The 27,914-nt window shown below is 47.5% G+C and overlaps 1 protein-coding gene across 1 annotated transcript in view; it reads right to left on the bottom strand.

Moving 5' to 3' along the window:
- Window positions 1-105: 105 nt before the first annotated feature.
- Window positions 106-27,914, bottom strand: part of ADAM12 (ADAM metallopeptidase domain 12) — a 324,442-nt gene continuing 296,633 nt past the window's right edge. The window contains exons 18-23 of the mRNA XM_032882097.1: window positions 27,739-27,847; window positions 24,303-24,438; window positions 23,585-23,693; window positions 21,653-21,832; window positions 3,253-3,383; window positions 106-1,272 (exon numbers count right to left, since the gene is read on the bottom strand). Of these exons, the coding sequence (XP_032737988.1) occupies window positions 1,212-1,272; window positions 3,253-3,383; window positions 21,653-21,832; window positions 23,585-23,693; window positions 24,303-24,438; window positions 27,739-27,847 (726 nt within the window). The 3' untranslated portion in view covers window positions 106-1,211. The remainder of the gene's footprint in view (window positions 1,273-3,252; window positions 3,384-21,652; window positions 21,833-23,584; window positions 23,694-24,302; window positions 24,439-27,738; window positions 27,848-27,914) is intronic.

Raw genomic sequence — 27,914 nt, 5'->3', positions numbered from 1 at the left:
AAAAAATTCAGACATGCTGAAAACCTCTTTTAGAGAGTCCCGCAGCCAAGCTGGGAACACAGAATACCCCCGAAATAACTGACACATAACTTAACCGGATGGTAGACACAGCCTGCCACACAGCGTTCTGTTTGGTTGTAGTTTTTGTGGGCATAGGGAGTCTGCCTAATTTTTAATAAGCTGAATTTTGCAAGAAGAGATTTTTATCTACAATGTTGATTCACTAGATCTGGTTACTGGTTCACATCTGAAAATAGTTATGGTCGCATGGAAAGCCTCATCTATCTGTCCGAACACAGAATCATTGTATTACAGTTGAGAAGATAAGGTGGTAATTTGCTTAGCTCCAAGCAGTACCGGGGGGCTGGAGGCTTGCAGTGCCTGGGTGCAGCCTGCTTGCACAAACACCCCCTTCCCCATCTAAACAAGGTGCTGAGGCCACAGCATCACGGGAAGGGCAATGTTTCTGTAAAGCAATGGTCTTTGTCTGCTCTCCAAATGTGCTCAAGGCCTGCGAGTTCAAGGTCAAGTTTCTGCCTGGCCTTGTGTTCCAGTCTGTGCCCTGGCTCAGGTTCTCTCCAGACCTTCCTGGCCAGAAGCCAGGGCCTCCCCTTCTATCCTGGACCTTCAAGGTGTGGCTGCTGGTGGGCTGAGGCCCAGGGGCTCCCTGAAAGCCCAGCCCAGTCTGGACATGAAGCCCCTGGCCCTGGGCTGAGATCATTGGGGGTTCCAGAGAATCACTCAAGGTTCTGCCTGGGGGCTCCTGAGCTGGGTCTGTGCCATGACCACAGCCATGGAGAGATTGTTGGAGAACCATTCTGCCAATAAAACCTCGATCAAAAAGACAGCCTCCTGTCCAGAATCCCATGCAGCATGAGATTTCAAGTTCACTGAACTACTGAAAGCGCACAAGGCTTCCTTCCATGGAAAACTCAGTGATGGTTAAAAAAAAAAAAAATGCCTCCCACAGCGCACTGCACTGGAGCCAGCATCGGGCATAAATTAATAATTTACAAGTTCCTGAGCAAGTGTACAGAGCACCATAGCACAGCACAGCACCGACGGCAGTAGCTCGAGTTCGGAGAATACGGGTGTTTTAAACATTTTAAAAAAAATTCTAAAAGTTGGTACAAAAAAACAAACTCCAACTGGAGTTGAACGATAGTGCAAACTTCTGTCTTCGCTGTCGAGAAAAGGTGTCGACTTGCTTCTCACTTCGTGTAGGCAGTGTGGGGGGGCCTGGGTGCTTGGTGGGGGTGCTTGGGAGCGGGTCTGTGGCAAAAGAAAAGAAAACGAGATCGTAGGTGGAGCCCCCCGGAAGGTGGCTTGCAGGTCCAGGATCTCTTCTCCTGCCCTCTGCGGAGCCTTGGGAATCAGTCCCCACCCCAGTGCTGAGGGCTTGGTGCTGAGTGCTTGGGACGGCCCTGGCAGGGACAGGCTTGCAGGGCCCCTGGAGGAGCCCTCACCGGAGCGCCACCTCCTCCCCGCAAGGTGACTCCAGAACCGTGCCCCTGCCTAGAAAAACTGGGAGTCACGGAGGTCATGGAACCTTCTCTAGGAGCCACGTGAGAAAAAGCAAAACCTAGGTGAGACCAATTTTTGTGATGCATTTCACAGAACTCTCCATCGTGGCTGTACGTATCAGTACAGATGTCTCCATGGGAACAGTCCCTGAGCATCTGGGCATCTGGGACCCTGAGTGGTCCCCATCCCACGTGCATCTACACTGATGGTGTGTCGTTTCTCCACAGCGCGCCTGCAGTGACCTGGTAAGCCCATGCGCGTCTGGAGAGCAGAGCCAGGCATGTGGGAGCCCTCGGAAACGAGATCTTCTTCTTCGAGGGCAAGACCAACACCAACTTGCGCCGGTGTCAGTGGCCGGCATAGGCGACGACCGGCCACGGCTTGGTGGCATTTAAAAAGAGAGCCTTCCCCTAATCGTGTCCGCGTAAAGTGGTGCTTTTTCTTTTGAACTAGAAAAGTAACTTTAAGACTGGCAAACGAACCACAGAGAAATAATTAGCATGCTCTGCAGTCTTTCTGTATTTCCACAGTTGGGACTGAAACCACAGCTCTGCCCCCTTGACCGGCATTATCTCTGGGATTTATGAGGCTGCTTGTGCTCTCACAGGCTGAACATTTTTCCCAAAAGCTGTAATGACATCACGAGCGTGTTTTCCGCATTGGAGATGCTGAATTATTGAGCCCAAGGCCTGGCTAGCACCCTACCTTTGGTTCCTCGGAGCTCCTACAGCAAGCTTCCTGCCAAGGGGGTATGCGTGTCAGAAGGGTGTTTTGGCTGCGGGTGTAACCCTACCCGTGGCGGGGAGGGAGGGGGGCCAACCTGTAGCCTTTGTCTGTTTCCAGGGTATAAATCCTCTGGCTGCGTGAGCAGGGAGGGGCTGCCCGCTGGCCCCCTTCCCTGGCATTTGCACCATAACGGAAATAGCTGCTTATAACCTCTAGAACAGGTAACAGTAAAAGGTCAAAAAAGTTTTGAGTCTTTTATGTTTTTCATGTAACTTGTCTCGTTAGGAGTTTATATAATAGTGGCTCAGTTTGACACCTAGCTGGCAAAATTCCTGGAAATGGGATAGCTCTTGAAAACCAGTGTGGGCCAGTCCCAGGTGGTGAACCTCCCTGGGTCCTTTGTCCTCTGGGACAGGGTAAGCGATGACCGTGGCTGGGCGACGGTCGTGAAAGGGGATTCTTTTTGTTAGTTGGATGGAGAAGCTCCCCGTCGTCCCAGGTGTGCAGGAGCTAACCCCTCACCTCATCTCTCTCGTTCAGCTGTGACCACCCCCCCCCAAACTCACCTCCTTTCTGGGGACCCCAGGGATGGGGCCGAGTTTATGAAGGTTTCCAGTGGTTTTGGGGGTATGATCCGCCTTCACGGGATCACACCACTTGGGAGCTGTTCATCTTCACCGTGTAGGGGGACGGGGCCTGGCTCACCTCAAGAGCCACAGGTTTCCCAAGCTCACGATCTAGTGCTACTTGATCTTGGTTTTTCTCAGGGACACTGGGGTGCTTAGCAAGAGCCACTGCGCGACCCTGGGGGTTACAGGCTTGTGAGTGCCTCATGCTAATGTTCCTGTCAGCTTGGGCAACCCTCATGCTGTTCCCAGGTACTGGGGGACAGGAAGCCCGGCCTTAGACTATTGGCCCCGTCCTGATGGGGCTGGGAAAGCACGGGTCAGTGTGGCTGCCGCACATGGATCTGGGGAGAAAGGGAGGGGCTGTTACACCGACCTGAGGGGCACCAGGCGGAGCCCAGCCTCCTGCTGTCCTGGGGCCCTGGCTGAGGCACTGGCGAGCCGGCTGGTCCTGCTCAAAGGATCTGCAGGCAGAGGCTTCTGAGGAGGGTTTGGCTTGCGAGGTCCCTGCAACAAACCACAAGACCGTGCGATCACCCGTCTCTGTGAGCTGTGACCAGGCCCTCACCTCAGGGGCCGCCGGAGTCCCCTGCAACATGGCCGGAACCGGAGACTGGGGTCAGGGGCCGGGCTACACAGGTTTCACGTCTGGAGTAAACTTGCTGAACGTGTCCTCTCACCATACAAGCTGTTGACCTTTGTTAATCTTCTCGCCAACATTTCTTCTAATATTTAAAAGATGTTTCAATAGCCTCGCCTAGTTACAAAGGAGTGGCTCCAGAGGCCACCCTGGTCCCAGGCCTTGGGTGACAGTGCACACTGGCGTTTGGGGCCAATGCTACCCGGAGGAGGTGAGCTTTCCTGTGCCTGCAAGCTTCCTTTCAATTTGTAAAGACCTAAAACTGAGAGGTTGGTAAAAATCTTAATTTTCCAGAACCGTGTAACAATTCATCCAGCCGCGAATGAATGTGCCAACACAAGTGATCATCTTCCCTCCAACCATCGTGGTGTCCCTCTACCCCATGACAATCCAGACTGCTGAGTGAAATGCACTGAAATTCTTCTACCAAAATACTTAATTCAAAGAATCACAAACACACAACATGACAATGAGGAGGAAAACCTAAGAACGTGTTTTGAGGGACAGGTGTAACTCTCTAAGGAAGCTAATGGAAAGGTCATATTGAGCAGAGCATGAACTTGGGAGTGACACTCTGAAGACCACGCTTTGGGACTGTCTCGGTCACTTAATATGTCTAAACCTCAATTTCTTCCTCTGTAAAATGGGAGACAAAAGCACCTATCTGAAAGCATTGTTACACAGACTACATAAAATGACGCGTGGGGGTGGGGGACGGACACCTCGGGGATTGAGGTGTCAGTCGGCGAAGCATCTGCCTTTGGCTTAGGTCACAATCCCGGGGTCCTGGGACCGAGCGCCACATCAGGCTCCCTGCTCAGTGGGGAGTCCGCTTCTCCTCCCTCTGCCTCTCTCCCTGTTCTCTCTCTCTCTCTCTAATAAAATCTTAAAAGCTTAGGAAGCCCCCAGAATATAGATAATTATTAATACCGTCGGCATTCCCTCATGCCACAAATTTTAAAATGCTTAATGGAAATATGAGAAAAGCAACACACAGAATATAGTAAAACCACAAGTCACTTGTTTTCAGGGACCCCTTCCCCTGGCTACCCTGAGAAGAGGGGGTACGGAGGGGACCCGGGGTCAGAGGTCAGTTAAGTGTTGACCATGTTCTCCTCTCGGCCCACGGTGAACACAGGTGCCAAGACCACTTCTTCTCTGGTCTTTGGAGCCTAGAAGCACTCGCAAATGCATGGCAAGTCTGTAGGAAATGGTGTTAGAACCTCAAGGGACACAGGATGTCCTAATAAGCAGATGACCTACTTCCCTGGCATAGACTCACTATTCCATACTTCCAAGACCACTTAAGAGGATTTTGAAACACTTGACTTGAATTTCTCACAGTACTTACCCCACTAAAATTACATTTCCTCCGCAAATGGGGCTCAGTTGAAAGAATGCAAATGTGTATAATCACCATTGAGCATATCTTTGTGAGCAGAGGAAGCAAGTCTGGAAACCACAACTGTATGGAAAGTATGCCAAGTTGAAACAGTGAGCAACGGGCCACTGACCAAGGGATAGACTTCAAAGAGGCATTTCTATACCAGTTCTTATTAAAGGAAACAAAATAGAGCAAATGCCTTAAGTAGGCAGAAAGACTATCTAACATGCCTACGAGGCTGCACACTGAGCATGGGCTGTTTAGAGAGTAAGCCAGGCTCTGCAAACACAGGGGTTATTTAGACTCTAAGTTATAGAGCGGGGGTGCTAACAGGACCTTCCTCAGGAGGTTGATGTGAGGACAGAACCATTAACTGGAAAGCTCTCCACACAGGTCCCAGTACACAGTGTCCAATGAGTTATGGGTAAGCTGTCTCACAGCTATTAGGAGCAAATTTACCATCTAAAGGTACTGCAATCCTAACAACAAACTTTGGGTAATAAACTATGGGAATAAATCAAACTCCATGTCCTAGAAGTTGGCGGAAAACTATGAGCAAGAGATTAGCCTGTGATGTAAAAATGAATGCACGCACCTATAAAACTGAAAAACTTTGAGGTTTAAGTGATTCATTCCTCAATGATACTGGTTTTGCTCCTAAGAATGAATAAGTATCTGGTCTTGGTAATAAAGATAATGTCAGGTTTTTATTGCAGTGCTGGAGAAAAAGTGAGACCCCTGTTATAATGTATCATAATACATTAGGATTTATTACAGAAACTCAGGAGAGAGTTAGCTTGGCCATTCATTCTAGTTTGTTGGGGACATCTGCAATTTATGTTCATGGCCCTGTTTAGTTATTAATCACCACCTCTCTCAGCTATGTTCTAGTTTAAAGGATAAATTGTATGGTCACCATAGTGACCAAAGCCCAAACAGTGGAAATGTTGATCGAAAGTTCTGACCTCAAACCCTGGGATCTGCAAAACCCCGATCCACTGTGAACCGGTCACACTCACCAATGCTGCGTAGGTGAGATGTCTGCTTCCTGCCAGGCCCGAACAGGCCCAGCAGAACAGTGGAGTTAGTGAAAGAGGAAGCATCCTCCCTTCTCAGATGTCAGGCATGGCGACGGGGAGCCTACAAACAGGTGCGAGGAAGCCCTAGCCGCACAGGCCAGGACCTTGCAGGAAGAGGTAGGGTTCCCACATGCCCTGTCAGGCACTGCTTTCCCTGCTGCCTTTGCAAACCTCGGTTTCCAAGAAAAGTCCAGCCTGGCCACAAAGCGTCATCAGAATGGAGTCGAGAAAGGACTCCTGGCCAGATTGTTCATACTCAATACATATTCTTGTAGATCCATTAAAATCAGGAATTCAGACTCCCATTTTTCTCCCTTTTCAACTTCCAGATATTGGAGGAAAATTGAGATATGCCATTAGGTAGAAATGTCCCCATTTGTCCATGTTCTGCTCGTGTTTTAGTGGCAGCTACATATTTCAAAATTTTGAGAGGGTTGGGAATACAGTTTTAAATCTAAACAGAGTCCTCTACCTTGGCCCCCATCAACCATTATCTACCTCTGTGTAAGCCACGGCCAATGCATCCTGCTTATCCGAGATCTCTCCACAGGAAGAGGAGATTTTATCACAGGAAAACGCCAGTGATGCTGCAGACATTGCTGAAGAGCTCATACAGGGTCAGGGGACACCGTCAGCCTCCCCGTCCATACTCAACCTCTCTCTGTCTCTGTGAGGAATATATGTCAAGAGCATGCCAAGGACAACCAGTTCTCAGGGAAATGCTGCAATGTCTTTTTATTCTTCCTTCAAAAAAGCAGAGGTCTCAACAAATCAGCTCTCTTAAAAGAACACACACCGGTCTGTAAGGTGACCTTGACCCTTCTTTCCGAGACTACCTGAAAACAGTGTAGAAAATGCATATAAAGGAACAATACTCCATCTTTAAGGAAAACTTACAACTCCAAAAAGGAGGTGAATTATCCAGCAGGCTAGCATGAAGAAAGGTCCTGGGATGCAGCAGATGTCTGCCATTGCCAATCTGACATTGGAGAGGGGAAAACCCTTGCTTAAAGCAGGTATGAGGAGCAAGCAGATGCCATGATATGCCTGGGCTGCACAAGCAACAGCGTAGACAGGCCCCGTCATCTGTGAAGGCTTGGAGCAGTGCCAGGGCCCCCACAATCCATGCTGGGAGCAGGGAAAGCCAGACCCCTCTTCCCTCAGAGCCCTGAACTCTGGGCTGGCCTTTCCCTCAGCTGTCTTGTGACTGGATTTCCAGGAAGAACTGCCCACCTCTAAGGAGGAATTGGACACCCTAGGAAAAGGAAGGCAAATGAAGAACCCATCCTGCAAAAATGTCTGTCTGTAGAAATGAAAAAGAGAGGCAGCAAAACTCAAATAAAACCATGAAAACCAAGGAAGAAAATAGCACTGAACACAGGGCTGTGAGGGTCCCAGCTGAGGGAGATGAAAAGTTTCACAGTACAACAAAAACCACAGCAAAGACAACACAACATATGTACAAGAGGTGTCACTTAAGGGATCTGAGTGAAGATGGAAGAAACACCCACAATTATCTTGTAAAAACTTTCCTAACAGTGAGAGGGTCAGATCCATGGATTACAAGGGCACCCTGTTCCCCCAGGAGAATGAATTCAACTCCTCAATTGTAAGATACAAGCTACGGAAGTTACCGGACAGCAAAGAGACCAAATCATTTCACTTAAAAGGACAGAAAAAAAGCGCCAGCTTCTGATTTGTCCAGGGCAGATGGAGGAAGCCCATGTATAAGAATTCTGGGAAAACAATGTGTGACCCCTTAATTTTATACACACGCTGTGGCTGAGAAGCAAAAGTAATAGCCAAGTGTCTTTGAACATGTAAGAGTCAGGGAGTGTACCTCTGCGGGGCTCTCATGGAAGGAAGTACCATGGAATGTCATCAGCTAGCCAGGCAAGGAATGAATATGTGGCAGAAAGATCATCTATGAGCGTCGAATCCTTTCAGTGTAGACCTGCATCAGTCCACACTGTGGTGTTCATGGCTATAGAACAGAACGTTACAAATCATGGTAATGGAGACAGTACAGACCTAACCAGCTGGGAGGTGACTCTCCCATTTCTGGTTATATGGCAGGCTGGTTACTTTGACCTATTTTCTCTCTAAAACCACTGAAATTATTGGACACACACACACACACAATATTTTTTTTTGAAACAACAAAGAACTGCAAGATAGCAAGATATATCAGGTCCACATCTCACTGCAAGAAGCAGCCTGCAGAGCTGCATATCTACTGAAGCTGAGAAGTCATTTGGCAAATTAGGGAAACCTAAGTTTTGGTTTTGATACCCTTGTATGGTGAGGGAGACAGGAGTCCAAGGTCAGCACCAGCCCAAGTTTAATAGGACACTATTCCTTCCCTTCCCAACCTCTCCCCAATAAAGCCAGACTCTACAAAGAACTATAACTCCGGTAAGAATGTTCTAGAAATACTAGGAGACTGTAAGGAGAGTCCCTTGATGCTAGGCAGACCAATGGAGGAAAATAAAGCTCTAACCATAAACTGCCTTTGAGGACCTGAAGCTGAGATCACATCACGTTGGTAGCTCAATCAGATCAAGTCATTGAAAGGGGTCTCAAACTGGTACTGCTTCCAGCCACCAGGCAGAGGCCAAATACATCCTCTCTGAAGGGTCAAACCTTCATCCTAGATCTCAACTTCCAGAAGGTTTTCTAGATAATTTTCCAGAAAAATAAGAAGCTCAGTAAAAAATTGCCAAGCACACAAAGAAGCAAGGAATTGTGAAAGAGACCTCAGGAGTAATTTACCCAAAGATTTCAAATTATGGAATTATTTGAACACATTTTCTGTATTTAAGGAAATAAAATACAAGTCAGCATATTGCAATAAGGAAAATTTCTAGAAATAAAAGGTAAATAAAACATAATTGCACCAAAAAGAAAAAAAATACTTAAGAATATGATTAACCAAGGAGGTGAGACTATAAAACATGGATGAAAGAAATTGAAGACGACACAAACAAATGGGAAGATACTCCATGCTCATGGATTGGAAGAATTAATGTTATTAAGATGTCCATACTACCCAAAGGAATCTACAGATTCAATGCAATTCCTATCAAAATACCAACAGCATTTTTCACAAATGAAAACAGATAATACTAAAATTTGTATGGAACCACAGAAGGCCCCATTAGCCAAAGCAAACTTGAGAAAGATGTACAAAGCTGGAGGTATCACAAGCCTAGATTTTAAGATATACTACCAAGCTATAATAATCAAAACGGCATTTTACTGGTACAAAAATGGACATATTGACCAGTGGAATAGAACAGAGAGCCCAGAAATAGAAACATGCTTATCTGGTGAATCTATGACCAAGGAGGCAAGAATATACAATGGGGAAATGAGTATCTTTAGTAAATGGTGCTGGGAAAACTGGACTACTTTCTTACACTACACACAAAAATAAGCTCAAAATGGGTTATAGACTTAAATGTGAGACCTAGGTCATAAAACTCCTAGAAGAGACCATAGGCAGTAATCCTTTTGACATTGGCTTTAGCAACATTTTTCTAGATATGTCTTCTTAGGCAAGGGGAACAAGTCAACTATTGGGACCAGCCCCAAATGAAAAGTCTTTGCACAACAGAGGAATGAACAAAATGAAAAGGCAACGTATTGAATGGGAGAAGATATTTGCAAATGACGGTTCCAATAAGGAGTTAATATCCAAATATACAAAGAACTTGCACATCTCAACACCAAAAAAATCCAATTTAAATATGGGCAGAGGAACCGAATAGACATTTCCCCAAAGAAGACCTGTAGATGCTCAACAGACACATGAAAAGATGCTCCACATTACTGATCACCAGGGAAATGTGAGTCAAAACCATACTGGGGTACCACCTCACCTGTCAGAGTGGCTGGTATCCAAAAGATAAGCAGTAACAAATGTTGGCGAGGATGTGGAGAATGGGAACCTCTTGCACTTTTGGTGCGAATAGAAGTTGGTGAAGCTACTGTGGAAAAGAGTTTAGATGTTCCTCACGACATTAAAATAGAAATATCATGGGATTCAGTAATTCTCCTACTGGGTACTGACCCAAAGAAAACAAAGCCACTAATTTGCAAAGATATATGCATCCCTATGTTGACTGCAGCATTATTTACAAAGCCAAGATGTGGAAGCAGCCCAGTGTCCATCGATGGATGGATGGATGAAGAAGGTGTGGTGTGTATATACAATGGAATATTACTCAGCCATAGAAAAGAATGAGATCCTAGAGAGTATTATATGAAGTGAAATAAGACAGGGAAAAAACAAACACCATATAATTTTTGTGGAGTCTAATCGTGTCATCCCCAAAACCAAATGAGTGAACAAATAAACAAAAGCAGAAACCAACCCATAAATACAGAGAATAAAATTGGTGGTTGCCAGTGGGAGGAGAAGTAGGAGAATGAGCAAAAAGGGGTGAAGGGAAATGGCGGGTCCAGGCTTCCTGTTATGGAAGGACTAAAGCCTGGGGATGGAAGGCACAGCACAGGGAACACCGTCAATGCTATTGTAATGGCAGAGTATGGGAGAGATGGCAGCAAAGCTTCTGAGCATGGCCTCACGTACGGAGTTGTCAGAGCCCGTGTTGTGCACCAGAGACTAATGTAACATTCTGTGTCAGCTGTCCTTCCAAAAAAAAAAAAAAAAGAAGGAAAACACAGTTGAATGTAAGTGCAAACTGTGTGAAGCCAATTGTAGTTTGATACCATTTACACAAATTGAAAAACATGGTGTGTGATATATTCATTGGATACACGTATCTATGTGAACATATTGAAAAGATTCTATAGAAAAATCCACACCAACCTACAAAGGTGATTATATCTGAGGTAGTCGCAGTGACATTGTCTGGACTGCCTTGTTTTTCCTTTTTTTTTTTTTTAATTTTTAAAAAATTTATTTATTTGACAGACAGAGATCACAAGTAGGCAGAGAGGCAGGCAGAGGGGGAGAGGGAAGCAGGCTCCCCGCTGAGCAGAGAGCCCAATTCGGGGCTCGATCCCAGGACCCTGGGATCATGACCTGAGCCGAAGGCAGAGGCTTTAACCCACTGAGCCACCCAGGTGCCCCTATTTTTCCTTTTTTAAAAGAAGGAAAGTGTGCATGTCACCTATCTGAGGTTTAAATAGGCACATGCATGAGAAAACCAATGGGCTGTACCTGTGTAGTGTAAATGAGGGTAAGTCCTACATTATTTTCACTCTTCTGTATTTCAAACGCCTTAACAACTCATGACAACCAAAAGGAAATTAATTTCAACCTTTGGGCCAAAGGAAAAAACAAAAGCAAAAGTGTAGGTTATTTTAAAATACGGATAGAGAGAACAGTAGCAATCAGAACCAGTGAGCACAGATAATGGAGTGTTTGGAGGGAAATTCCTAGACCCCTGTGCTTATTTGGTAATGTATGCATAAAATAAATAACGAAGTATGAACAGAAATGAAGTAAGGGTCTAAGAAGTTAGAGAAAGAAATCTAGAGATGGAGGGAGATGAGAAAGGGGAAAAGCACACATTAGAAAAACGAGGAGCTGTCATTTAGCAGAGACTCATTACACCACAGGCTCATGATATTAGATATTTTCATGAAATGACCATGAAGCCCAGAGAGGCAGGTGCGCTTGCCATCCGGGGTGTGCTGGGGGGACTAAGGTAGTGCTGCTGTGGCCGAGGGACAGCAACTAGGAGGCTGCGTTGCTTTAAGGCTCCAGCCAGCTCCCGTGGGAGCTGCCGAGTGGCCAGAAAACGCTAATGAAACACAGGCCGGGAAGGGACAAAACAGCACACAGACTCAAGAAACAGGGTTGAGGATTACTCGGTTGGCCCTCTAGAAACAGGGAGTTGGATTCTTACTTCATTTTACACACCAACAACAATGGCAGATGGACCAAATGTTCCAGTGTAGGGAAAAAAAGATCCCAAAAGAATGAGACAAAAACCTTTGTATTCTGTGGGTAGACAGGCCTCTCCAAAGACAATGAGATGGCAGAGGAGAGGAAAAGAGTTTACGAAAAAGGAAAAAAAAAAACCAAAACAACCCCACAAATGGATCTTATATCTTTGAAAAGAGGTTCTGCCTCATTTATGGGAAGAGAAATGTAGACACCACTTATTTTTTTAGCTATTGTATGGGCAAAGAAAAGTCAACTCTCTGAATACCATGTTGTTGGGGATTTGGGGAGTAGAAATCGGCAGGACTCCTTTCCAGGCTGTTCTGCCTCATCAGATCTTACGGCCTTTGGATAATCCTCGTGTTCCCGGGACGTTACCCCACAGATGTCCTCTGCAGGGCCCTGAAGTCCTTGGGCAAGGACTTGCCTGTTTGATGCAGCAAATGATTGGAAACAGCCCACGTGGCCCTCAGTAAAGGACAGGTTAAGTAATTTATGGGATGGCTCCACAGCGAAACACAAAGTAGCGGAAAGAATGAGGTGGACCCCCGTATCACCGCTAGGGGACAGCCAGAGTGCTAGAGATGCTGGGGTGGGCTGCCATGTGAGTTCCAAACAAGAGGCTAAGAGGAAACAAGAGGCCAGCAAGCTGGCAGGTGCTAAACGTGGGTGTGAGGCAGACAGTGTTTCATGATACTCTTTTCTCCAATTTTGCAGGTTCAAAAATTTCCTAGTTTTCAATAATTTCTCTCTGCAGAGAGAGAGACAGTGGAAAGGAGGCTTTTGCCTGTATTCCAAGTTGTAGTTAAAAAGCCTAGTAACCCTGCTCGCTTCTGGCAAAGGAAGCCTGGGGGCAGAGGTGGGAGGGAGACCAGTTGTTTTCTAAGTAACCCTCTGTTCTGTTGGAATGTGTAATTATGGGCATATATGACCTGTTAAAAAACATAAAGGGTAAAATCAGCATCGTTTTTCTCAAGTACAGCTTGCGTGTTTCTCATAACTCTCTAAATGAGTGGAAAGCAAACATCCCTTAGAAAACTGTGACCATCTGAATGGCTTTCCTCTGCGGTTCCTTCTCTCCAGAGAGATACAGGAAATAGATGTTTTTAAAGACAACACACGGGGTTTGTCACATGAATAACTGGTATAGGATATGAAACCAGAGAAATTTCAGTTAAGATTCCTAGAAGTACTGGGCAGGTGGCAAGGAGAGGTCAGCAGGAGTCCAAGACCTTGGTAGCTACATTTCAGATTTACAGGAGGAAGGGACTCAAACTTTTATGAACTTGTGACTCACGGAACGTGACGGCCACAGGGGAATAACCGATAATGGGAGGAGACTTATTTTTTACTACTTAAAATTCACATCCCCTCGGCATATTCCTCTCGCATCTATTATGTTCAAGGGACTGGACGTGGGTGTGCCTGGAGATGCATGACCCAGTCTGCGCCTCCAGACATTGGGCAGAACAGATGACAAGGTCACCCCTGAGGCAGCAGCTGAGCATGGAGGCTCACGGGAGGACGGCGGAAAAGGTCAGACAGGAGGCAGCCTTGACAGCATCTGGGCAAAAGGGGGAAATTTGGAAAGCAGCGAGCAGGCATGGCCGGGGCGGCCGGGGGTGGGGGGGCACGATGTCCAGCACTTGTGCTCAGCTATTAGCCTTTGGGTTGCCTGGCTTAACGAAGGGTTTTAGAAAGATCCGCTTCGTTGTATTTCATCTCACTTCCTTGGGAGAACATCTTGACAAATGGATTTCCTTTTCTCATTAGATATCAGCCTTTCTGATGAAAAAGGATCTAAATCATCAGATTTCCAGGCCCCGTGAGCACTGGTTTAAACACCAGACACCCACACAGGCCAGAAGGGTACAAGTCCTTATTCATTCAAACGCCGAGTTCATTCTGTTGAAAAGGACTTGGAAAGTCAGGGCTCTGCCTCAGAGTCCACATTAGTTCATTTTGCTCTCATCTATATCCTAAAGCGTTTAGGAATGAGGAGCTGTTGTTTACCAGGAACAGCTGGGGGTGCGGGGGTGGAACTGTTCAGCACCCCCTCTGCGGGCTGGGGAGGGAAGGGATTTGGAGCTCCTTGAAACAGACATTGTACCCGCCCCCCCCAGGCCACTGAAGAAAGTCCTTGTTCCGCGGCCCTCTCAGTCCGCAGAGACCGCACGAGAGGAGCCGGTCTCCTTCGACAAAACGTGGTTGGTGGTATGTTCCGCAGACACAGACAAGGCGCCGACGAGGAGAAGCGCCTGTGGGAAACACGGAACCGACCATCTGCACCTCTGCGGAACATGCACGTGGCCTTCTTGGTATTTGAAAACGCAGCCCCAGGACCGCTCTGATTCCGAGCAAGGACCAGCTCCAGGAGAGACGAGTCAGGACCAGAAGGACCTGAGCGCTCTCGCGTCGCAAGCCAAAGGACAGAGAAATACAGGACTCCCGTGTTACAGACGCGAGCCTCTACAGGATGCCAGAAGGTCCGCGCCCCCCCTTGCCCCTCAGCACCTTGTATCTCTGCAGCAAAATGGGGGCAAAAATGAATTCAACACGGCAGGGATGGTCGCTGGTCTGAACTAGGCTAACCTGAACACACTTCGGTCAGAACAGTGTCTGCCTCCCTCCTCTCCAGCTACCCACCCGTCCCAGACTGCAGGCAGCGAACGTGGTTTTCCCACCTCTGGGAGCCTTCCTACCAAGCTGTTCGGCCTCACTGTACCTGGTTCCATCCTCTGCAAAATGGGGCCAAGGGGGATGTCAGCTCCCAGGCTCCAGGAGATGGTCAGAAATGCCCATAAAGACGCTAGGCTCAGGAATGCTGGCCGCGTCATCGGTGTTCAGTAAATGTTTGCTATGTTACAACGATTTAAAATAGAAAGCTCCTTATGCCAAGACAATTAGTAAAACCGCACACCCAGACACATACATGCCCACAGAAATACACTTCTACGCTATTCGGTTTTGAGAATAAAAATAGCAATGAATCCTGTCGCCCCCGTTTTGAGGACATTTCTGCAGTGCAGAGAAGCTGTGCCAGAAATAGGGCTGGCAAGCATTCTTAGGGGCCTACCAGCTCTTTCAGGAAAAGACTCTGATTCAGCAAAAATCAATCTCAGGAGCAGATCCAATTGTCCTTTTTTGGTTCTTATTTTCCTGAAGAAGCTAATCTGACTAGAAAAACAATCTGAGCCAGTTCAGTATTATAATTCACTGATAAGATTGCTCAGAGGAAAAGCACTTCCTAGCATTTTCCAGGAAACTAAGGGCTTAAAGAAATCAACAAAAACGACCCTGGGCCAAATATCCTCACACAGCAGCATGTATAGTTCAAATGCCATTTTAGGGGGCAAACCTTAAAATAAAATACAGATAAATGCTAAAAGAGGAACACTTGCATGAAGGTTTTGCTCTTTAGAAGAATGGCCCGGCTACGGATTGAAGGTGCCTCTTAGGCTCCCTTTAGAATCCTGGCACATTTCAGTCTGACAGCCGAAAATTGCATTGCAACCTGCTGCTACTTAGTACAGCCCTCTCTAGACATAATTTTCTGTGAGCAGAAATCTTTTTTTTTTTTTTTTGACAGAAACATCTATTTCTTAGATGTGACATTGAACACATTTTTATTTAAACTTTAAATGACTTCATTAAGCCAATTAATCAGAATAAACTGCATAAAGACATTCAGGAGGAGGACACAGGGGGGTCACAGAGGTGTGTAACTGCCTACAGTTGTGCCTTGTGTCGTTGAAATCCTCGAAACCTAATGAAAAACCCCAACAGTTTGTCCCCATCTGGCTCTCTTCTCTGCCAGGAGCAAAATTACGCACACCGATGTCTGGCTGTTGAGAATACGAGTGGTCTTCCTATCTTGCAGGCTTTGGAGGGTCGTACCTCACTGTTCAGGCTTAGGTGGCTCGAGGCCCTCTCTTACGTGACAGGAGGTCGCTCGGTCTATGCCCAAACTCTTGTCATCTTCCCTGCATGGCGTCTGTGTACCGGGCTGCTGCCTGCCTCCTCCCCTGGGCTCCTCCTCCTGACCTGGGTTCGGATCCTCTCCAAGCATCTCAGACTGTCCTCCACCTGGACATCAGCCTTGCCTCCCTACCCGGGACTGGCTGGAGGCCACCGTGATGATGGTCTGCCTGCTTCCCTGAGAGTTTAAGTAGGTCAGAGGGCACCAGCACACAGATGTTTCCCCTCCAAGGTCCCTAGCACATCCAGTGTTTCTGGTGCCTCTCTCCCTTCTGGAAGTCAGGTCAGTTGACTTCATGAACCAAGTGTGTGGTCCAGACAGTGATCCTCTGGCTGGATTCTGTGCAGGTCATCAATTGCCAGGTGTTTGTCCCTCCTGTCCCAGCCCGGGGGTCAGGCTGGAGCCTGCCACCTCAAGTGGCTTCTTCCCAAGAATGTCCTTTCAGACTTCTGCTCAAGACCCACACTTGCTAGGTGCTATATCTTCTCCCCTTACTACACATTATTCTATTTTAAAAAATGATCATAATGATAATATTGACTTTTTTTGGGGGGGGTGCAAAGTTGAGTGATTTTTAACCCTTTCACGGAGAAAAACAACAGAGAATATCTTAAGAATGACCATCCCCAGAAGGGCTCTAAAGCCTTCTGGGATCCGTGCACAGACTTCATTTCTTTCCTCTTCACTTCCTGCCAGACCCTGACATGAACCACCCAGCAGCAGGACCCACAGAAAAAGGCACCTGGTGCTTCCAAAGTGGCCTGAAAGATGGAAACGTCTTTCTGATTGGTGTGATCCCTGCTGCCCTCTCCCACTCCCCGCCCTCCCCAACACACACAAGGGATCCTTCCTGCAGGGCAGGGTCAACGCCACACTGGGTGTGGTATTCTGTGATGCTCCCCAATGACACAAAGCACAACGTAGGCGGTCACACACCTCTGTGACCCCCCATGTCCTCCTCCTACTCTCCTGTTCCCGAGCCCGCCTTCTGCCTTTCATGCTCTGGGGGAACTTGGCAAGTCAGCCAGCAACCAGATGAACGTACTGCCTTAAGTTTTCTCTAAAACAGCTGGCAGGATGAAAAGGAAATGAAGAGTTTGTTTCTTCGATTGAGGCCAAGGAGGTAGGTTGAGAAGTTTGCATTCCAAGGGACATTCTGCTGCAAAGGAAATGGTACCTGGGAAGGGGACGTCTGTGGACAAGACGGGGAGCAGAGTCAGACATCCCCGATTTGTATAAATCACACAGAGTGCTGGACAGAAAGATCAAACATTTAGCCTTTCAATGTGAGGTGTATATCGTGTTTACGGTAACGTTTTCCTTCTGGAAGGTTCGGATGGTAAGTCTGGATGAACAACGCATGGCTAGCCGTGTAGCCGTGTGTTTGTCAGGTTGTGGGGGACCGACCGGGCACAGGACTCGAAAGTGCAGTGTCAGTCAGTGGATTCGATCTGTGCTGCCAAGAATAAGCCACCTCCAAACACAGCCTACACCTGCATGGAATTAATTCCAGCTCTCTACGTGCGATGGGGGAGGAAGCGTGAGCTTAATCTGTATCATATGTCTCGGAAAAGCTCCAGACAGACACCAGCCTGCAGTGAGAAATGTGGATTTTTCAGTTCCTAATGTTTAAAGGGTAACATTTCCTTCGTTTCATAAAACAGAATGAAGGCCTTTTTTGGGACCTGTTTTTAAAGGAAATCTTGAGGGAGTGACTTGTGTAGGCATTGGCTGCTGTCAGGAAAAAAAGATACCAGCAAATGGAAATATTTTGCCTCAGATTCCATGGTCTGTTAAAGACAGTCCCAGTTTGACATGGTGCATAGGCAAGTTGTTTAAAGAGAGACATAAAAAGCCTCAGCATGAGGGAATCCATGGGAAAAGAGCTGGCAGGCTCTGCAGATATCTGAAATTTACATGCAAAGTATTGAGTATGGGTGCATTTTCTGGGGGTTCATAGCTTTCATCAGATTCTCGAATAAGTCCATCACCCAGAAAAGTTTAGGAAATGTTTGCTGCCTTCCCCCAATGTAAATCCAAGACAGGTTAGAAAAACAACTGTGGAAGAACTCTCAACAGCCAATAAAATAAACAGAAGAGACTAGAGGTAGACCTTGACTGATAGTGAAATGGAAAGGGACTTTGCAAGCACAAAGAAAGGGGAGAATTCACACAAAAGACAAATACATTTAATAGGCAAAACTGGAATTCCTTTTACACCCCAAAATATCATAAATAAAATTTAAAGGTAAGCCAGGGAAAGGTTTGCAATAAATACCGGAAGACGGCAAATGCTCTTGGTAAGAAGATGAACTCTTACAAATCGGGAAGAACAAGTCTCTCCCAAATAGAAGAATGTACGCCAAGGGCAGGAACAATTCACGGAACGAATACAGTCAGTAGCAGCTCCATGCTGGAGCTGGCTGGTCCAAGATCATGTCAGCCAATTCTCTACTTCTCATTTGGTGACATTATGTTGATGGCCTGAAATTGGCCATGGTGGGATTTTTTACAGCAGAGAAATCACTGACAGATCAAGGCTTTTTTGTTTTTCAAGGGGCAATTTTACACCATTAGTAAACAGATATGTAAAATGCAGTCTAAGTGTGCCAGTAATCAGAGAGATACAGAATGAGATGAGGTCTGGACAAGATGGAATAAGCCCCTTTCACACCATACCTCCCGCAAATTACAACACAAAAGTCTGGAGAAAGTCCACAGAGCAACTGAAACTCTGAAAGTTGGAGAAAAAAATAAATGGACTGGCTGTCAGACCTCAGAACTCAAAGAACTACCCAAAAGTGAGCTCTTGTTTTTGTTTTTTGTTGTTTTTATGTCTTGGTCTGTGCTCTGGAGAGGTTTCTGGTCTGGAAATGCCAGTGTAACCAGAGCAAAAGGAGGCCCAAGGAAGGCCTTCTGGCTGCAGCCAATAGTTGGGGAACAGGGTGACTCAGTAAGAGCGAATCATCTTGACCGTACCCGACCTTACTCCAGCTCCAGGTGGGGAGCAGAAAAAGACATCCCCTCTGCCCCCAATTGGTCACCACATCCTGGAGATGGCAGAGTCCTGCTTCCCAATCCTGCTTACTATAACAGGCCACATCTCTTCCCTGGAACAGAGACTCTGGGCTAAACTTTTCAGTAGATTTCCAATCACCACAGAGGCCAGAAGGAAGTGGAACATTTTTCATATGTCAAAAAAAAAATAGTCAACCAAGAATTCTATATCCAGTGAAAATATCCTTCAGGAGCAAAGGTGAAATAGACATCTTTGGATGAAGGAGAACCAAAGGAGCATGTCACCAGTGGACCTGTTTTAACAGAATAGTTAATGTTTCTCAGACAGTAAAGAACTGATAACAGAAAGAAACTGAGAATATCAGGAAGAAAGGAAGATGAGAAAGGGTGGATAAATGAGTAGAGGTAGTAGACTGTAGTCTTCAGTTTTAGAACTTGGTTTTAAGCAACTCTGCTTCATGGTTGAAAGCAAAATTATAGCATCTGAAGTGGTTCTGAGTGCACATGAAGGTAACACTTAAGACATCTATGTGATAAAGGGAGAGGATAAAGAAGGCTCAAAGGTGGTAATGTTTTTACACTTGAAGGGACAACGTACCAATACTAGTAGACTGTGATAAATTACATCCATACGGTATAACCTTTAGAGCACCAGCTTTTCAGTCAGGTGATTTTGTCCACCAGGGGACATCTGGCAAAGTTCAAAGACATGGTTTCATGTGCAACTGCCATCTTGGTAGAAACGAAGATGCTGCTAAGCATTCCACAACACACACAACAGTCCCATAGAACAAAACGTTACCCAGCCCCAAATGCCAACAATGCTGAGGTTGCAAAAGCCTGCCTTATGGCAAATTACACAAAGACATATCTTAAAACACTGTAGATCAATCAACAGGGAACACTGAAAAATGTTCAACCGACCTACAGGAATTCAGGAAAGAGGAGCACAATAAACAAAAATCAGAGGGAACAAACAATATTAAAATGGTAGACAGGTTCTAACACACCCATAATTGCATTAAAAGTAAATGATCTAAACATACTTATTAAAAGACAGTGACTGACAGAATGGATGACCCAGCTACATGTGGTCTCTGAGAAACTCATTTTCAATACAATGACATAGGAAAAGTAAGAGTAGAAAGGTGGGAAAAGACATATCTTGCAAACACGAATCAAGAGAAAACTGAAGTGGGTATATGAGGAAGAGATAAAGTAGACTTTAGAACAAAGGTAAATACCAGAACTAAAGAGGACCAGGACATAATGACAAAAGAGTCCATTCACCAAGAAAACACAACAATCTTAACTCTGTGTACCACAAACACCAGAGCTTCAACATGCATGAAGGAAAAACTGATGGACTGAAAAGAGACACATTCATCATTGAAGACATCAACATCCCCTTTGAGTAAGCGACGGAACCACTAGACAGAAAAAAATGAGTTTTTTTTAAAAATATCAATTTGACAAAGCTTTGAAATGGTAAGACTTAGAACCAGCAAAGTCATGGAGACAGAGATGCTCTGTAATAATGTGGAAATACAAATATACATAGGGGTCCTGAAAAAATATTTAATTTATATGTTAAGAGGCTTAAAAGGATTATAGCACTTTTCAACCCAATACTTTCATTTTTAAGAAGATCTCCTAAGGGAATAATTAAAGTGTCCCAAAACTTATCTGTCTACATCTTCACAACAGAACTATTTATAATAGAACTTAGAACCATCCAAACTTGCCCACTAATTGGCAAGTGCTTAAAAAACTATTCTACCTAAATATACAGTGCTATTGTTAAAGAGACATGTTTAAGAATTTTTAGTGCTGTGGTAAATAGGAATGATTTTCAGGCAAAAAAGTAGTCTGTAAAGCAATGTACATACAGAATAATCTAAATTATGTTAAAAATACACATGAAATTCTTAAATACAACAATTACTAGAAGTATGACAATGATAACAGGGAAAAATTATCAGGGATTATGTCTCTGTGTTTTGCATGTGCTTGTTTTTACTGTCTGCCCACCTCAAATTTTAATCCTGAAGTGATGTCTTATTCATGGTCATAACAAACAGAAACCATCAACTTCTAAAACAGCATAAAAATGAGATAGATGACAGATATGGAGGATGTAATACTGTGCTGCGTCTGGGAGGGAGAGACTTGGTGGATGGTAAAAGTCTTGTCATTTTGAGAATAAAAAAAGGGTAAGAAAGTATGCCCACCAATATTCCTGAGTGACCATCTTTTTTTGTTTTAAATATTTTACTTATTTGGGGGAGAGAGAGAGAGAGCGTAACCAAGCAGGGGCAGAGGGAGAAGGAGAAGCAGACTCCCCACTGACAGGGAGCCCGATGCGGGGCTCAGGACCCTGAGATCACGACCCAAGCTGAAGACAGATGCTTAACGACTGAGTCTCCCTCCCCACCCCGACCCCTGAGGTGACCATCTCTGATTTATTATGCAGGCCCTATTAGTAGCAGCGTCCTGTTCTTCTGAGAGTTTGGATTAGGTGGTAAGAGAGGCAGCTGCCTCGGCTATTCTGAATGCACAGATATTCCTGATAAAACACACGTATTGTGACTACACCGAGCATTGTACTAAATGCTTGTCATGGCTTATCTCGTTTAACCATCCGAGGAGCTGAGTTATCTACATTTCACGGAGGCCCTGGCAAGCGGACCAACCAGAGGTCAGCACGAGGGCGGGTCTGGACTTGAATGACATCCATCACATCAGCTGTGAGGGCATACCTGGGCCTGCCGGAGTGCAGGGCTGGCCGGCAGGGGTCTGGCGGGGACGAGGGGTGCACGAGGCGCCTTCTGGAGGGGCGGGAGCACTCGCTGAGGAGAACTGGGCGGAGGGGCGTCGTGGGCTTGGAGGGGCCCGCTGATGTGCACGTTCTGACACGGGGACCATCTCCTGGTATTGCCCTGCAGAGGGGAGCAAAGACATGGTGTCACGGGAGTCACCATTCCCCGGGAGGGGGTGGTGCTGACTGGTCGTGCATTCTCCGGAGAGGGAGCCCATCGTTACTTGTGCAAACTTCACAGCTGGAGCAGAAGCACCCTCTGACCCAAACTGGAATAGTGGTATCGGTTTCTCCCGGAATTTTAAAAACTGGTTTAATTCATCAACAAATAGGCACAGGACACCTGGGCAGGCGCCAGTAAGTATGACGACACAGACTACATCTGAAGGAAAGGATGGAGGAGTTGTGAACTGAGGCAGTGGGTGATGCCCTCCAGGCTCAGGGAGAACCAAGGAAACCCCTGGGAAGGACAATGGAGGCTTCTGGAAGCCGGCTGAGGTGAGGCGCCTGTACCTGGAGGGTCACCACCTACATGGTGCTTCTGCTTTTAGGGCAGATCAGAACGGATGCCTCATGCCCCCCCACCCTCCCTCTTTTCCTCCTTTCTCTTTTTCAAAAGCAGCTTTATTGAGGTTCCCGGAAAGACAGCTAATTGCACATAGCAAAACCAGGTGAAGTGGGAAACTTTGACATGTGTCCACACCAGTGAAACCATCACAACGAGCAAGATAATGACATACACTCACCGTCATCCTTCCCTCCCACTCCTCCCCATCTCCCCTTCCCTCCAACTACTGGTCTGCTTTCTGCTACGGTGAAATAGTTTGCATTTTCTAGAATTCCACAGAAACGGCATCATAGAGTATGGACTCTTCTTTTTACTTGGCATAATTATCTCGAGATTCATCTATGATGTCATATATATTAATAGTTCATTCTCTCCTATTGCTGAATAGCATTGCATGTGTAAATAGACCAAAGTTTGTTTATCCTTTTACCTGTTGTTGGAAATTTGGGCCATTTCCCATTTTTTGGCTCTTCAAAAGAAAGCTGTGTCTTTGGCTCTCACCAGTAAAGCTGGTGGTTCTTGCTATATAGTCCCACATTTGGGGCTGAGAGGTGGTAAAGCATATTAGGAACCCAGTTCTCTAAACTTTTTATAGCAACAGAGATAAAATAGCTTATGATTTATCAGATAAGTGATAGTTCTATTTAAAATCATTTGTCATTTCTTGACACCAACACTGTCACTCATAATTTGGACTCTTGTTGAATGAGTCCAATATTCAAAAATTCCCATGCATACGGCAGAAATACTTGATGGGGATACCTAAATATTGGAGTGGATTCTGGTGATAATTCACAAGGAAGCAGGAAGGGTCAGAGCCATAGACAAAGCTTACACAGCCCTGAGCTGGAGCAAAAGGGGCCCAGCCATGGGCTCCATGTAACTCTTAGAAATGCATGGGGAGGTACAGGGCCAAAGATGATTCAGACCTTGCTGGCGGCATCTGAAACCAGAGGAGGGGCCCAGAGGAAGGAACCTGCTTGGGAGGCAGACCCAGTGGGCCTCCTGGGAATTAGGTCTGGGTGTTTGGAGGGATCATGGCCCATGACGTACCACATAGCACATCACACCGGGGACACCGCCTCAACTGGATCTCAGAGAGCTTCCATGGGGCAGAGTGGGCCGTGGAAGAAGTGGAAGGAGCCCCCAGCCATTACGTCATGAAGTGGGTGGACTCCACATTTCAGGGATCTGGTCCCATCACAAACTATCTGTAGATCTTTGGGATCTATTCCTACTCAAGCTCTCTTGAGAAACCCATGTTACAAGGTGCCCACGAACTTCTCACATTTGTTGACAGCTTACCTTTGACATGCTGGAATGTGGCAGCTTCCTCATCAGGCCTTTGCTGAGGGGGCCGAGGTGAGCCTGACCGGGCTGGGAACCGCGAGACGGCCGTGAAGGGCGCACACACCTGCAACACAATCGCGTTACACATGAACAGGCGCGTTTCCCCTCTGGTTGACTTGACTTTTTCTGATCTGTTCACAATCACGCTCGAAAAAATAAGTGACTTATTTTAACTCAATAAGGAAAAATTATCTAACATTCTTACGAGATTAAAAAATATATATTGATTTTTTTTTCTCCCCAAAGCCACTACTCTGTGAAATTAGTTTTTGCAATTTCTAGACACGTGGCTCTGAGACCCCTGGGAGTTATTTGGTAGAAAGAGGCCATTTCAGCACGATTGTCTTCGAATACATTTAGATCCCAAGCTACCCCAGCTGACGAAAATATTTTAAGATCCTGTGTCTTGTAAAAATTACTAATATAAAGGTGGGAACAAATGCATTGGCGGGATTCAGCCTGCTTACTCGTGGAACGAGCAGCAAACAGTCTGAAGGGAAAGGAAAGGAGGCAGCTGGTCTGGCAAAGATTTTAAAAAACCAAAACAACGGTTTTACTAACTAAAAACCTGACCTCTTTCTTTGCTAAGGAAAACAAAGCGAGAAGAGGAGCCGTTGCCTGCACGTTGCTTGCAAATGCCGTCTCTGGAAAAAATGACCCAAACCCAGCGTACCTTAGCTTTTCAATGGTGGTTTTTTTATCTGTAAACAGCAGGCGAATTAATGTCTTCCTTTTCAGATAAACTACAAATCCAGCAGCAAGAAGACAGAGGATGGCCACCAGAATTCCTATGGTTAAACCTTGGTTATCTGAAACAAAACACATTTTGCTCAGGCAAAGAGAGTCATGATGAAATATGGGAAGTATCAGATCGTGGCCCTCACGGCCACGCGAGCTCTGAAGGAAGGAGCAGGAATGCCGCGAGTAGATGTACTGATATGTCGGTCTTGGTTCAAAGGTCATGTCTGAGGTTCAGTCTGCATCGCCAGTGATGCATTTCTGACAACTCTTGATAAACGGGAAGGTCGTCTGGCAGGTGGGACCATAACACTGACCACATGCCGCCCCCAACCTTCCTGCTGCCCCGTGGACATGGTGGCCACAGATGGTGGCAGGGAGCCGGCATATCCCTGGACAGTGACCTCTCCAGCCCCCATCAGAGATACGCTCCTTCCCACACCCTCCTCCTCTCATTCTTTAGCGCTGGGGTCTGTGTTTATTTTTTTAGACCAAGACTCTACTTCTGGACATTGTCAAAATAGGTGAGAAAACCCCACAAAATCCATAGCTAAAAGGAAAGGCCTACGGGTTTGCTTCTGTTAGATTTCGTTGTGTTTGTTACGTTAGGGACTCAAGTTACAGGTTTTGGGGGGCAAACCCCTTTCTCTGGGAGGGTACTTTTTATTTTCTCCAAGGGAACATCCCTTTTCTGGGATTTGCTCCCATTTTGTTCAGTACAAAGACACTGAGAAGCCCCCCTGAAGGGTGTGGAAGAGAAGGGAAAGTCAAAGCTTCAGGCTGGTTTCTGGCCACAGAAAGAGCCCCGGGGATGACCCTGCCAGGCTGGAGAGGAGCCGGATTGGCAGCTCCCACTGCTCTGCGGAGTCCTTGAGAGCACAGATGTGGGGTTCATGGGTCTCTGTCCCCCTGCCAGCAACGAGCAGGGCGTGCCTCCCCGGCAGGCAAGCCACAGTCCCCTCAGGCTGCTGGGGACAGCTGTGCAGGTGCCCGTCCAACCGCCCCCCCCCAACCAGGCCCTCCCCACCCTGCTGCTGGCTACGATGCTCACTGGGGCTGACTGCCAGGCCCGGCCAGCCCACTCCCGCTCTGGGAAAGAACGCCTCCCACCCTGTTTCTGGACTTCGTCCCCAACTGACAAGTCCTATCAGGGATGTGTCTCAGCCTAAGTAAGACAATCAACATATGACAGTCTTGATTCCCTTGTTAGTGTTACTGGAAAAGCCCTGCTTCTGGGTTTCCGGCCAAAACGTCATTCTTTTCAGACGGGGGCTCTGGCTAGAGCTCTGTTGTGTCTTCACAAAGCTAATGAATGAAGTCAGCAGCTACAGCACGAGCCGCAATTTCCAGCTCCTCGCAATCAATCTGCAAGTCTTAAGCTGATCAATGCAGCCAGATGAACAGTTCCTAGGCCCCGCAATGAACTTGGCTGCACCATCCGGGCCACCTGCCTTCGTCTGTCGCAGTGCATCCATCACGCCGCTCGAGCCAGCAAACCGGGGCCCGCTGGTCCCCTCACCTGGTGCAAACACCAGGTCCCATGTGGCTCACCACATTGGCCCACTTCCCCAAGTCCCCTGGTCTCCCTTCCCTTGGCAGTGCTCTTGCTGGGCCACGTTGGGCCTGCTCCGTGTCTCTGGGCCCTGGAAGAGTGGCTGGCACGTGACAGGTGCTCGAGAAGTCACAGTCAGGCTGGGGGGCGGTGGGGGCAGGGAGGCTCAGGACAGAGCTCCCCATACCTGCCTCTTTGTGTGCGTTTAAGCGTACTTTCATGCAGTCATGGTGGCAGGGGACAGAGGCACGGATGCTTCCTTGCTCCAGTGAAGGACAGGCGACTTCGGACTCCCTGGCTAATGGGGAGCCCCCACATGCGAGTACCGCGGTCAGTACCAGAGCGTCCTGGCCAATCCCCTCCAACCCTGATGTGGGGGGAATGGGGGCCTGTGCCCCATTCTGAGCAGAAGCTAGAATTCTGCCAGGTGAGCATGACACACGCTTTCTGCCGGCTCCAGATGTCAACTGCAGGGCAGGGAACGTGCCGTGGTCAGGGCGGAGACGTCAGCGAGGAAAGGGGACGCCGGCCCAGGGCTGCTTTTCTGCCCCCCCCCAACCTCCCAGAAGGAATGCTCACTAGACAGCAAGACTTCTGGTCCTTTTTGTACTTGCTGCGGGGCCTGGACCTGAGGGCGGGGTCGCCTGGAGTCTCTGAGAGGGACGCTGAGACCCGACCAGGTTTAAGGAGAAGGATGATCAGGAACTCATGACACTTACTGCAGATGTGCCCCTGGGGCAGGTCCTCCCTCTCCCCCCATCCCAGCACTGTCCTCGCCGCCTGGCCCTGCAGAGCAGTGTTATGTCTGTCGTCTTTAAGACGTGGTGATGCCACCACCAGTTACAGCAGGACGTGAGGACATGGGGTGTTCCCTGTAGCAGCACGAGCCACCAAGTGAACGTCTGAGCGTCACGGGGCTCAGGTGAGCACTGATTGTCAGCACAAGCGGGCTCGGGGCCGGCCCTCTGCACCTTTTTGATTCTTTCCCTTTACAAGGGGCGTTGTTCAGACTTGCCTCTTCCCTGCCTGACAGGTGCTCAGAGAGAGCAGCAAGGCACCTGGAGACCATGCGTCAAGGTCACCCCGGGAGAAAAGCAGTGGGGAGCAAGCGCTGCTGCTAGGAGGGTTTTTTTTAGAATTAGAGGGAGAGGGACTTGGTCTCAATCGTAGCTGTGTGGCTTTGGGGAAGTTACTTACCTCCCCGGAGTCCCAGGTCCTTTATTTGTAAAGATGGAAGAATGATAGTGGCTTGGGCATGAGGCAAGTGTCTGAGGAGATCACGCAAATGCAGCCGACGCCCAGCACGGTGACTGCACCGCACAGCTGCTCAGTGCACAGAAGCCTTCTTGCTTCCCCCGGGGGCTGCTGGGGCTGCCAACCCAGACTAGGAGGTGACTCTCTAGTAGGCGTTTTAGGAGACATTTGGCCTCGCACCTCTTGGTCCCCCATGCACTGATGCTGGGCTTTACAAAGTCCTTTCATCCCACACCCAAGTTCGTACCTGTTTGGCAGCCCCCTGTCAAAATGACCTTGGCTAAGCAAAGTGTCACAGGTGAACAAGGGACAGAGTCAGCCACTCAGCCAGAGTGGAGTGAGGACCTTGGCAAAGGTCAAGATGGGACAGAGCCTGGACATGGGCCTCGGGCTGTGTCAGGCCCTTGTGGGGGTGCACTGGGCTTCCCCCGGGGGCGGTTATACCTGCACACCCACGGACCACTGGTGAGCCCTCCGTCTTGTTTGGAAAGATCTGCACCTGCCTTACCACGGTCCCCCCCGATCACTCGGCACCCACTCCTGGGGGCATGCTGTCCCCGCTCACCTGCTCGCCGGACGGGGCCGCTGTCTGTGCTTCCCCCGAAGCCAAACTTATCACAGAACGGAGGCGCCCAGTGGGCCTCGCAGTGGCAGTTCTTGCGGTTGTTACACACCTGTCCAGGCCGCAGGGGTGGGGGACACCGAGAAAGAGGAGCAGCATTAGAGCCCACCCTCCATGAG

The sequence above is a fragment of the Lontra canadensis genome, unplaced genomic scaffold (assembly GCF_010015895.1).
Source record: "Lontra canadensis isolate GAN:19392208 unplaced genomic scaffold, GSC_riverotter_1.0 scaffold79, whole genome shotgun sequence".
NCBI classification, from domain to species: Eukaryota; Metazoa; Chordata; class Mammalia; order Carnivora; family Mustelidae; genus Lontra; species Lontra canadensis.
This window is presented reverse-complemented; position numbering and strand designations above follow the sequence as displayed.